The sequence below is a fragment of the Notolabrus celidotus genome, chromosome 3, assembly GCF_009762535.1.
Source record: "Notolabrus celidotus isolate fNotCel1 chromosome 3, fNotCel1.pri, whole genome shotgun sequence".
Classification (NCBI taxonomy): domain Eukaryota; kingdom Metazoa; phylum Chordata; class Actinopteri; order Labriformes; family Labridae; genus Notolabrus; species Notolabrus celidotus.
The window spans coordinates 22,620,346-22,633,258 of NC_048274.1; the positions used below are offsets into that span (position 1 = coordinate 22,620,346).

At 39.8% G+C, this 12,913-nt stretch overlaps 1 protein-coding gene across 2 annotated transcripts; it reads right to left on the reverse strand.

Moving 5' to 3' along the window:
- Positions 1–228: 228 nt before the first annotated feature.
- prrg4 (proline rich Gla (G-carboxyglutamic acid) 4 (transmembrane)) lies at positions 229–10,032 on the reverse strand. 2 transcript variants are annotated; one of them, XM_034680933.1, is made up of 7 exons: positions 9,578–9,838; positions 9,248–9,413; positions 8,986–9,149; positions 8,868–8,895; positions 7,657–7,795; positions 1,556–1,750; positions 229–1,418 (listed from the first exon to the last, which is right to left on the reverse strand). In XM_034680933.1, the coding sequence occupies exons 2-7, from the start codon at positions 9,348–9,350 to the stop codon at positions 1,391–1,393; spliced, it is 657 nt and encodes a 218-aa protein (XP_034536824.1). In that variant the 5' UTR covers positions 9,351–9,413; positions 9,578–9,838; the 3' UTR covers positions 229–1,390. The 2 variants fall into 2 exon arrangements, with proteins under 2 accessions (XP_034536824.1, XP_034536826.1); XM_034680935.1 differs by having other exon boundaries at positions 9,248–10,032.
- Positions 10,033–12,913: the final 2,881 nt, after the last annotated feature.

A 12,913-nucleotide genomic window follows, 5' to 3' on the forward strand; every position in this document is an offset into this window, starting at 1 on the left:
TTTAAGGTTATACAAGAAGATAATATCTCTTGAGGCCTTAAATCTCACTAAATTAAGAATGAAAGTCACTAGGGCATCGTGAATTTTTCCCCCATAGTTAAAAAAGTTATGATTTCCATCTAATATTGCTTACATAATCCGAGAGATGATTATTTTCAGATTTTTTGTTTCAATAAGTATGACTTATGAGCTCATTCACAACCACACACAAAGTTACAAGATGACTCAAAAATATCAAAATATCATTTTTATTGAAAAAGAAAAGTTTTCAATTCAGGTAGAAATGCTTCAGATCAGCAAATGACTTTGCATGATCTCATCGTGATACCTTGATTATAACTTGTTTACTGTTTTACATTGTATAATAAGTCCCTGGAATCGACAAGATTCTGTTCATGATCAGTCACATTACAATTCAGTGTATGACATTATTTTGATGTGTCAGACAAACTATTCTGCTGCATCCTTTACATTAAAAATATAACCATGTTTAGTTGTCATACTGCAGGTATCACTTTCATCCATGATGTAAAATGTTCTCTGTCAATATAAAACAATGGGAAACCTTCCATGAAGACCTCTCACCTGTGTTTTCATATCACTTCATAATTGGAAAAACATAGTTTTAATTAAATTACAGTGGAACTAATGGATCATCTGCATGTAAAAATAAAGGCTAAAGGATGATGATTAACATTTCAAACATAATCTAAATGAAGCAAGCTAGTTAGACAGAGCATTCAAAATACTTGTGTTATCCTTAAAAACATTGTCTTGATAAAAACATAAACCATACTATCATCAAAAACTGTATTGCATTTTATTTCTCTCCTTCTACAGGAGACAGAAAGCTGTACAGCTTTGTACAGCTGTCTATCGCTCTTCATTCTGATTAATACTTATCATATAATGAAACATCCCTCTGATCTTACTCTCAGCCCTTCAATGCTGTGATCAAAAGCAACACACCCCTAAAGGCTCAAATACTCTTAACTTAAAGCTCTGACGTCAACGTTAATAATTCTTCATTTTCATTTAAAAAAGAGCAGCAAACTGGGTATTGTAAAGCTTATTCAACACAGAGTTGTGGTTACATTACAGAGCGTAACCACAGCTGAGACATTGGTCAGTAGAGGACATGTTTGAGAAAAAGATTGTTAAAAAAAAGGACAAAATCAAACTGCTAAAGAAAAGGCACACTGACAAACCAGAGGTAATACAAATGTACAAAAGAAAGCTTAATCAGAGCAATAACCACAAGGCACCAAAGTGTTTTTCAAATCTTGTGATGATGAAAAAAAGTTATACAACATTGAGCAATGCAGCACAGTATATAACTGAGCTGTCTGTTTAATGTTTGCAGACATGCTGATAGGATGTTCTGAGTATACTATCGCCGAATGCTTCCAGCTCTTGAGCTAAAAGCAAAAACAAGAAAAGACAAGAAATGGTCTTCAGTCTGGAGTCTGTGACTGTATGGATTGTGTACATGCACAAGAAAAACTTGAAAAGTGAGTTATATGCAGACTTCAAGTAAAAGTGACTATGCAATTACCCAGGATAAGGAGGAGGTGGGGCGTCGTGTTGTCCACTTTTTGCTATCGCTTGCTCATAGGATGGCAGCCCTGGAGGGTCCATTTCCTCCACCAGGTGTGGGGGTGCAGGGGGGACCACAGGTTGTAAGGACACCTCCTCTAGGCGTCGCATTATTAGAGAAGCGTTACTTCTCCTGGGTCGAGCCCGAATGGAGCTGTGAGGAGACACAATGTACAGATCATATCATTTATACTGTGTGTGACCTTTTTAAAGCCTTCAAGTATTAAAAGATGTTTCTGTACCGTTCTTCCTTTTGGATAATAAAAGTATCAAAAAAAGGAGTTTTCCTTCACCATACTGTAAACCCCCCATTTAACACCCACCCCTCACAGTAGTAGCAGGCATTAGAAATTAAGCCTGCGTCGACACTACGCAGAATAGGTTGACGCGGACATGAGCACTACACACTTGCGCCAATGTGTCTGTGTCGCGCAGCAAAACTCTGCCGAAACACTTGAGGGCAGTGTGGTCTCTCTGGTCAGGGTTCCCACTCTTTCCCAGAGATCATTTTCCAGGACACTTCCAAGATATTTTCATTGATGATCAAGCTGGTATGACAGTCTAAGTTTAGTTCCTAATTTAGTCCCTAAATAGTCTAAGATGTTCCTTTCAGTGGAAGTCTACATTGAAAGACATGTAGTCTATGGCTATCAATGAAATAACTCTTACATACATAAAAATTATGGCAAATTGATAATAGAATAATGCAACCACAGATGTAAAGCACTTCACTTTATTAGTGCAACCAAGTAACAATGATGGGCAACATCTCAGCTTTCTCTTTTCTCAAAAAATATAAAATGAGCTAAGTAAAAAACAAAAGAGCCTGCAAAGGAATCAGGAAGCGGTCTTGCTGAAATAATGAAATAATAATACTGATCAGAGGATCAGTGCTTTAATGACCTAAATAGAACAAAATGACAAAAATGGCCACAAATGTTTCTCAACTCAACTCAAACTCAAAATATACCTGCTTAATCATGATATTCATCCTGCTAAGTGGTCGATATAAAACAAAGCAAATGTCACATTTTTTAAAATTTGAGTTAAACTCTGAAAAAATTGCACCGGTGTAAAGACGCACTCTGTATTTGAAGATCTCTCAGAGATTTTAAAAAAATGTAAACTGTCTTCCTGCATGGCGATGTCTATTATGATCAGCGATGTCTACAACGTGGAGTTTCTGTGCAGCTGTGTCGCTCTTTTTGTTCCGTTTGTTTTCACTATCAGGATTTGGACTCCTACTCGCTCCCCCCTCATAATTGTAACACAAATTAAGCACATTAGTGATGCGTCATGATTAAAAGCTGCGGCTCTGAGAGACGATGTTTTATAGTGAATCAGAAGAGCCGGCTCCCAGTTTTTTTCTTTCGCTGCTTTGCTCTCACAGTGTTCAGCCCCAGCTCTGCTCACGGCAGAACTTTTGATTGGTCAGCATGGCGGCCATGCGGTCAATCACATGTGAGGATATAGGATACAGGTGATGGAGGGGAGGCTGTGTATCCTTGCTACATCTGTTCCTTCAGAGAGAGTCTTCTTGAAGACCGGGCAAATAGCCACTGAGAGGAGAAATCGGATCAGCCCATCCAAGCTGAGGCATCGGATTTTTCTCAATGCCAAGAGTTTGGTTCTGTTTGCATGAGTTTGGTTCTGGTTCTGTTTTCTCGAGTTTGGTTCTGGTTCTGTTTGCTTGAGTTTGGTTCTGGTTCTGGTTCTGTTTGCTTGAGTTTGGTTCTGGTTCTGGTTCTGTTTGCTTGAGTTGGGTTCTGGTTCTGTTTGCTTGAGTTCGGTTCTGGTTCGGTTCGGTTCTGGTTCGGTACTGGTAGGGTTCTGGTTCTGTTCAAGTTCGTTTCTGGTTGGGTTCTGGTACAGTTCGGTTCTGGTACAGTTCGGTTCTGGTTCGGTTCTGGTATGGTTCTGGTTCGGTTCTGGTTCGGTTCTGGGTCAGTTCTGGTTCAGTTCTGGTATGGTTCTGGTTCGGGTCTGGTTCGGTTCTGTTCTGGTTCTGGTTCGTTTCTGCAACGGTTCTGTTTCGGGTCTGGTTCGGTTCTGGTTGGGTTTGCTTGAGTTTGGTTCTGGTTTTGTTTGCTTGAGTTCGGTTCTGATACGGTTCTGTTCTGGTTCGGTGCTGGTACAGGTCGGTTCTGGTACGGTTCTGGTTCGGTTCTGGTTCGGTTCCGGTAAGGTTCGGTTCTGGTTCGGTTCTGATACGGTTCTGTTCTGGTTTGGTTCTGGTTCGGTTCCAGTTTGGTTCTGGTCTGTTCTGGTTTGGTTCGGGTTCAGGTTCAGGTCTGGTTTGGTTCTGGTTGGGTTTGCTTGAGTTTGGTTCTGGTTGTTTATTTAAATTTAGTTATGGTTCTAATCCTAATCCTAATCCTAACCCTAATCATATCCCTAACCCTAATCATAACCTTAACCCTAACCCTAACCCTAACCCTAACCCTAATCCTAATCCTAACCTTAATCCTAATCCTAACCCTAACCCTAACTCTAATCCTAACCGTAACCCTTACTCTAATCACAACCCTAACCCTAACCTTAACCCTAATCACAACCCTAACCCGAATCCTAACCCTAATCACAACCCCAACCCTAATCACAACCCTAACCCTAATCCTAACCCTAATCCTAACCCTAGTCTTAACCCTAATCCTAACCCTAATCACAACCCTAACCATAATCACAACCCTAACCCTAACCTTAACCCTAATCCTAACCCTAACCTTTATCTGAATCCTAACCCTAATCACATACCTAACCCTAATCCTAACCCTTATCCTAACCCTAGTCTTAACCCTAACCCTTATCACAACCCTAACCCTAATCCTAACCCTAATCACAACCCTAACCCTAATCCTAACCCTAATCTTAACCCTAATCCTAACCTTTATCATAATCCTAATCCTAATCACAACCCCAACCCTAATCACAACCCTAACCCTAATCACAACCCTAACCTTAACCCTAACCCTAATCACAACCCTAACCCTAATCACAACCCTAACCCTAATCACAACCCTAATCCTAACCCTAATCACAACCCTAACCCTATACCTAATCACAACCCTAATCACAACCCTAACCCTAACCCTAATCACAACCCTAATCCTAACCCTAACCCTAACCCTAACCTTAACCCTAATCATAACCCTAACCCTTATCACAACCCTAACCCTAATCCTAACCCTAATCACAACCCTAACCCTAATCACAACCCTAACCCTAAACCTAATCACAACCCTAATCACAACCCTAACCCTAACCCTAATCGCAACCCTAATCCTAACCCTAATCACAACCCTAATCACAACCCTAACCCTAACCCTAATCACAACCCTAATCACAACCCTAACCCTAACCCTAATCACAACCCTAATCACAACCCTAATCACAACCCTAACCCTAATCACAACCCTAATCCTAACCCTAATCACAACCCTAATCACAACCCTAACCCTAACCCTAATCACAACCCTAATCACAACCCTAACCCTAATCACAACCCTAACCCTAATCACAACCCTAACCCTAACCCTAATCACAACCCTAACCCTAATCACAACCCTAACCCTAACCCTAATCACAACCCTAATCACAACCCTAATCACAACCCTAATCACAACCCTAATCACAACCCTAACCCTAACCCTAATCACAACCCTAATCACAACCCTAATCACAACCCTAACCCTAAACCTAATCACAACCCTAATCACAACCCTAACCCTAACCCTAATCACAACCCTAATCACAACCCTAACCCTAACCCTAATCACAACCCTAACCCTAACCCTAATCACAACCCTAATCCTAACCCTAACCCTAATCACAACCCTAACCCTAACCCTAATCACAACCCTAATCCTAACCCTAATCATAACCCTAATCATAACCCTAACCCTAATCACAACCCTAACCCTAATCACAACCCTAATCCTAACCCTAATCCTAACCCTAATCACAACCCTAATCCTAACCCTAATCCTAACCCTAATCATAACCCTAACCCTAACCCTAATCACAACCCTAACCCTAACCCTAATCACAACCCTAATCCTAACCCTAATCATAACCCTAACCCTAACCCTAATCACAACCCTAACCCTAATCATAACCCTAGGATCAGGGTGAGAATGGTTTTGTAACACAATAAATGCAGAAAATTGGTCAATTATAAGTCTTCTCATAAAAACACTGTATGTAAAAGGGTTTTCGACAAAAAACATTATTTTTTGCAAAATTAAGGTAAAACATACTGCTACACAAGAGCTTAAATTAAGAGCCGTTCGGGAGTCGAAAGAGCCGACCATTCTTTGGGAGCCGAGTTAAGAGAGCCGTCTCTCTGAAAAGAACTGAACTTCCCATCACTAAAGCACATGCTTACTACCCTTTGCACTCTTAGATGCCCTTGGAACTATTTGTATTGTAAAACGTAGCAATGTAAATACTTCAGACCTGTACCATAGTGATAAACAGCTAACACTTCAATTTGAATGAAGTAAATAACACTTATATACTTTAAAACAGAGGGTCATTTCATTCCTTGTGGACTCAACATGACAGCATTTATACTTTTCAAGTAATTGATCTTAAACGCTTTCAGTAAATTAACAGTAGCAAGACTCACATATCCCTTCGAGCCACCAAATGGTATCATAACAATGGTGTATATGCTGTTTTGTAATGACACAGCACAATTTTATTATTTATTAGAAATGTATTCAAATTATTTCACGGACCCCCACGCTATGGTTCGCGGACCCCCAGGGGTCCCAGAACCCCACTTTGAGAACAACTGAGCTAGAGTACTGTAATTGAGCTCTCAGCCTGCAGAGAAAGTTGTGAGGCACAGACCCCGAAGCTCTCTGCCCGACTCCACTGGTCACACTATAACTTAAATATAAGACTCTTTGAATCAAAAGAGCACTCTACAAGGTTCATGTACCATAAAACATAAACAATATACCCCCGTTTTCTGTGAATGCATGATTATGATAAGTGAAGGAGAAAAGATGTGAAGAAAGTTGTGCAGTGTCGCTGTCTTTTCCAGCACAGCGTGCGCTCAACTTTCAATGAATGGGGATGTGTTTTGTTAATAGGGTCAGGTCACACGCAGCCATGTTGGAATAATTTTCCAGGACTATATGTGATTTTCCAGGACATTTGACTTTTTCTCCTATTTTCCAGGTGTTTTCCAGTACTGGAAAACTGGTCAACTGTTTTCCAGGTTTTCCAGGTTTTCCAGGATGCGTGGGAACCCTGCTGGTAGGTCCCCTGTTTCCGGCCCTGCTACATTTTCTATTTACTTATTGACAGCAATTCCAAACATATCGTTAATTTACAGCTCATGCATGTTGTTGTTTATCATACAGCAATGATTACAGGGAAGAATAGAGAGGATATGTTGGAGGAGATTAAATACTCGGCCTATGTGCGGGGATCCCGGAAGTGCTATAAATGCAGGAAATACAATGCAGCGGAGCCTGATACGACACAGTCATATTTTGGAGGAGGTGCATGTCAGGCCTCTACGTAGTTACAGGAGCTACGCAGACCTAAGGCGCAGCAGAAGTATATATCAGGCTTAACTTTATCAAAATTGTAAATCCTTTTGCTAATGGTCATTTTTGCCTTTGTATTACATAAAGAGGCCTCACTGCTAATTTCATTCTGTTTCATAACCAGATAAAAAGTCCATCCAGGAGCTTTGAATGAGTTCACCTTTCCTGCTCTACAACAGAAGCTGCTTTTGGCAGCTACAATATACACCAAAGCTGTGTTGGCTACTGTTTTAGAGAATAGGGTCTTTTGTAGACACTAATCCTGGCATTGAATCATTTAGACTGAATAGTAACTAGGCACTTTGGATTTAGAATCATTAATACTCATTAATATGACTGTTAAAGTCAACCTCAAACTTGTTGTGTATGACAAATTGTAATGGTAAACTCTACATTGCCACATACAGGGGATTTTTTGTCCTGCATTTTTCCTTATTTAACAGTCAAAGTAATTAAACTAAATAAGTAATAAATATTTACTAAATACTCTCTTACTCACCTAGCCCGGCTTAAGTCATCCTTGCATTTTCCTTGACAGAAATACCAGAGCAGGAGGCCGACAATAACAATGGTCACTCCAGCAGCAATCAGTCCCACTAACAGAGAGGTCACGTCTACCCGAGAGCGCTTGTCCTTATCTGTGGAGCATCAGAGTACAGTACAGTACACAGGACTTAGACTATTAAGGACAGTGAGCTACACTATATAATAAAAAGAATACATGTGAAAAACACACTGTGAATCATCTCTTTCATCTGATATTGAGTCTGTAGTCTTAGAGGAGAGGTGATATCATTTTAAATGTACATGTAGTAGCATTCAGATATGAGATCTTTTCAAAATGAAGTCATCTTTGCTGATTCTAAACAAGTGGAATTTCAGCAACACACTGTCTTGTAAACATGGCAATAAATTTAAAAGCTACCGTGGACTGTTGAGCAAGTGGTGAAACAGGTTTTGAGAGCATTAGTAGCATAATTGCTCTTGCTAAAAGAGAGATAAATTTGTTCCTAAACAACACAAATCTCTACATTACTTGTGTAATTTTATACGGTGGCCCTGAAGTGCAAATCACAACGGCAAATCAGAAAACACTACAACATTAACCAAACCGGACATTTTCTAATTTGTCGTAGTGTTTTCTGAATTGTCGTTGTGTTTTCTAATTTGTCTTAGTGTTTTCTAATTTGTCGTAGTGTTTTCTAATTTGTCGTTGTGTTTTCTGAATTGTCGTTGTGTTTTCTAATTTGTCGTAGTGTTTTCTAATTTGTCGTAGTGTTTTTCTAATTTGTCGTAGTGTTTTCTGAATTGTCGTAGTGTTTTCTGAATTGTCGTAGTGTTTTCTAATTTGTTGTAGTGTTTTCTAATTTGTTGTAGTGTTTTCTAATTTGTTGTAGTGTTTTCTAATTTGTCGTAGTGTTTTCTGAATTGTCGTAGTGTTTTCTAATTTGTCGTAGTGTTTTCTAATTTGTTGTAGTGTTTTCTAATTTGTTGTAGTGTTTTCTAATTTGTCGTAGTGTTTTCTGAATTGTCGTAGTGTTTCCTGATTTGTCGTAGTGTTTTCTGAATTGTCGTAGTGTTTTCTGAATTGCCGTAGTGTTTTCTGAATTGCCTTAGTGTTTTCTGAATTGTCATTGTGATTTGCACTTCAGGGCCACCGCAATTTTACATGTAATGAAGTCAAAGATTGGGCTACTCCTCTTTCCTTACCTGAAATGTATTTTTCCCAGAAATCATCCTGCAAAACAACACATCAATGTTATGGTGAGGTGGTGATGAAGGCTTTTCCATTCACACAACAAACACTGAGTGAGCTGCATCACTTAACTGTATCCTGGGTGCTTTCAAAGACCTCCCTCGCTTCCTCATAATTGCAGACTTCTTCATAACACTCCCTCTCCAGATTTCCAGGCACAAAAATCTCAAAGTCGAACCGGTTGAACAGTAGATGGCGACCCAGGAACGAGTTTGCGTCCCCCTGATCTACAAATACTGGAAACCCAGCAGTGTCCAAACACATACAATATAGCCTGTAGCCTGAACATGAAAAACTGTAATTTGTTGTAATTCTTTGGGGTGCGGTATCTTACCTTCTTGGTCTCCTTCATCTGTGGTCAACAGCCTCCTCATACAGGCCAGATCTCCATATGACAGAAGTTGGAGGAGTATGAACAGATGAAAAAACATGGCCATAATATGTGCACCTGCGCGCTAACACCGGGCGGGGCATGAATTGTCAGTCCAGAGGGCAGAGTACTGTCAAACACACATACCCTGTTCCTTCAAACACTTAATGTTCACCAACCAGCACTATGTCTATATTTTACTTCACCTAGGGAAAAAAGTGTCCCAAAATGTTGAAAAAGTGAACAGCAACAAAATGAAAGCTACATAAAAGAGCAGAGGAGACGTGTCCGAACCTCGACGCTGATTAGATGAGTCAGGGAACTTTCACCGACAGTCACAAACAACAGCTGTGTTCAGCAGCTTCCAATGACTAAGTTTTCCGCAGCTCATTGTTTACAGTCAAAAGTACAGTGAAATACAGCTCTACTAGTCCACGGAGAGTTCAAATAAAAATCCAGTACTTCTAAAACACCTCTTTGTTTACCACCAACAGATGTGGCCTCTGCTCTTCCTACATTACCTGCGCAGACTCGACCAATCGATCCCGTTTACCTGGATAATATGATAAGTTCTGAAAATGCAGGCGGACGCTAGATGGCAGCTGAAACCATGGAAGCTTATTGGTTTCAGTTTCAGCTGAACTTTTCACACAGAAGTGTTACATAGAATTAAACATACATCATCTGACTTTGGATTGTGATTCAGTGACCACAACTCCACCCAAGGCCACATACTGACAGACCTGAACTCTTGGACATAGCCTGTTTTGTCTTGACTGGCTGGATCATTTGACTGTAGCAATTAGATAGATCTGTGCCTAAAAGAGAGAGAAAGAGAGCAGCAATAAACAGGCTGTTTAATTTTGACAGTAAAGAAACAAATATTAACTCTAACAATCCTTTCAAAAAGATGTGCCATCAAATGCAGTGTTTACAGCAGAGTCGTCAAACTCATTTCAGTTCAGGGGCCACATACAGCCCAAGATGATCTGAACTGGGCCGGACCAGTAAAATCCTAATATACTAACCTATAAATAATGACAACTCTACATTTTTCTCTTTGTTTCAGTGCAAAAAAGTACAAGTACATTCTGAAAATGTTCACATTTAATGAACTATCTTTCTACAGAAACAGCTGTTGTATTTTTTGCCATGATGAGTCTCATAGTGGGCCGAATATTTTACTCTTTAAACCCTGAAACCTGCTGCGAACACACCAAACACACAGGTTACCCATTCACTTGACACAGTGTGTAATGTTAACAGCAAAAGAACAGAGATTATAATAATGAAGAAGGTAAAGTTGACTATTCTGGACCCCCCTGCTCGAGCATGAACAGTTTGCTTGCTGGACAGTGTTGTATGTAGGGGTGTAGTGCTATTGTTAGTAGTTAGTGGATCATCTTATAGTGCTCTAAAAAGTCTTTATGAATCTCAACCGGATTATGCAAACAGCAAGTAATCTATTTTCTCACTTTAAGAAATAAAACGCCGTTCAGGTGCGCTCCGTCAGCACTATGATTTTATGTGACCCCCAGAGGACAAATTTGAAATAGTAGTTACTTTTATCGAAAAATTGCAGTTAATGTCTTCTCTGTAATTTTTTCACTCTTCAGAGTCATCTCGTGGGCCTGATTGGAACCTCGGGCGGGCCTGTTTTTGCCCGCGGGCCGCATGATTGACACCCCTGGTTTACAGAGTAGTTAACAATGAACCTAAATTAATGTATTTTTTAAAAGGAGCCAACTTTTAATAAATGCACTCTTACTTTATTTAACGCATGTGGCACATTTTTTCCATTTTAGACTCTTAACTTTACTGGGACTTAAAGGGTCACCTTACTTAAATGACCCCTTAAAAGTGTCAAGTGCTGTAATTTTGCCGCAACATCTGATCCGCTTTAGTCACATTGTCTTGTTCATGTTTACAGTGATGTATCTACACTTCTTATGGGTGGGCACAAATTACCAGTGCAACACAAGGCTATAAATCATCTGGTTCGTTGGACTCTTTTACAAGCACTAAAGCTCCTCTCTTAGGTTGTCTCAGTAGCTCAGGAGCTGGTGACTACATCACTACACCACAACACACAAGCCTTGTATGGGAAAAGGTTAGGATACAGAGTGAGGAGTCATTTTGGCTGAGAAAAGACCAGCCTTAGTGATAAAATAGCTACACTGGCTTTTTCCTCCACAACAAATGGTGACTGTGGCAATTTTAGAGACATCACAAACTGAAAGCATGAAGCAACACGGTGATAGTAAAGTTTCCCATTCTGCTGGCAAACCCTCCTGCACAAAAGTGTTTATGTTTCACTCTCTCCATGTAAATACACGTATCTGTCTCTGGTCCTCTGGGCCTCTGGGTCAGTGTTTATGTAAAGCAGAGATAGGATGCAATTGAACATTATCGTTGTGACTACTGGACGGTGCTAATTGAAGAGCAGTGAGAGACTGTCTCTTGTGTTTGGCTATGACTCTGGACACTGTCAGAGTATCTAAGATTCACCCAGAGGAATGTTGATATGTTAAAAAAAAGAAAAAAAAGAAAAGGGGGCGAGGAAAATGAAGAATCCTAGGCTTTTTCGGTTTATATCAGATGATATTGCTACCACAAGCTGCCACTATGCTGTTATAATTATTAATAGAGTCACACTTATGAAGAATGAATTCCCACATTACCTCACACAGTGGTGTTTGTGCCAACACAGAGTGAAGGGAGACCAAAGGCTGAGGAAGCATTAAGGTCTATCATTCAAGTAAAAGTACCAGTGCTGCCGTGTAAAAAGACTAGTTACAAATTAAAGGTCTCAATACAAGTTCTTCTTAAGTTCTACTACAAAATCCATCAAAGTTAGTTTAAGCATGAAAAGCAAAACAATTTGTGTAGGACAAGTGGTCCCTGACTTACCATGGTGTTATGTTACAATTAAAGACAATCAGAACTAACAGATCAAAATGTGACGTGCAGCTAATGTTCCTACTTTTGTACATCCAGGTAGACTAGTTAAGTGGCTGTCAACCATGGGGTGAGACCCAAACTATGAGACATCTAAGATGTGACAAAGGCCTCCTATTATTCCATCTTCCCCTCAGAGGTCACCAGCCAACAAGCCTGGGAACAATTAGATAAACACATGACCTGATGTGGTTTATGTTAATTCAGAAGTCATTGAAAAATATACGAATAAAATAATTGAAAGGCTAGAAAGAAGGAGAGTAAAACTATAACAGAAGATGTAAATAATAAAATAAATGTAAATAAAAATGTAAATACTGGAGCCACCTTGGACATCTACTGATAACCTAAACTGCATATGCAAAAGTTTCCCATTAAGCAGCTGCAGCTCCTAAATGAAATACCAACTCATTTGCTTTTCTAACAGAGCCTTCTGTATCTGTACTTGATAAGAGGGGGTCATGACATTTGCAGCAGATAAACCAACTGTAGCATGCAGTATTCATATGTGGGATGTCTCACTTCAACAACCATCTGCGTAATAGATTCATAGAGACGTGAGCGGGATCTTTGTGCAGAATGAGAAAAATAGTACAAAAGCTTTTGCCTGCAGAGAAAAGGATGTATTCGCTGAGAGATGGAAACCAAGATGTTAGATTTCACATTCTATTA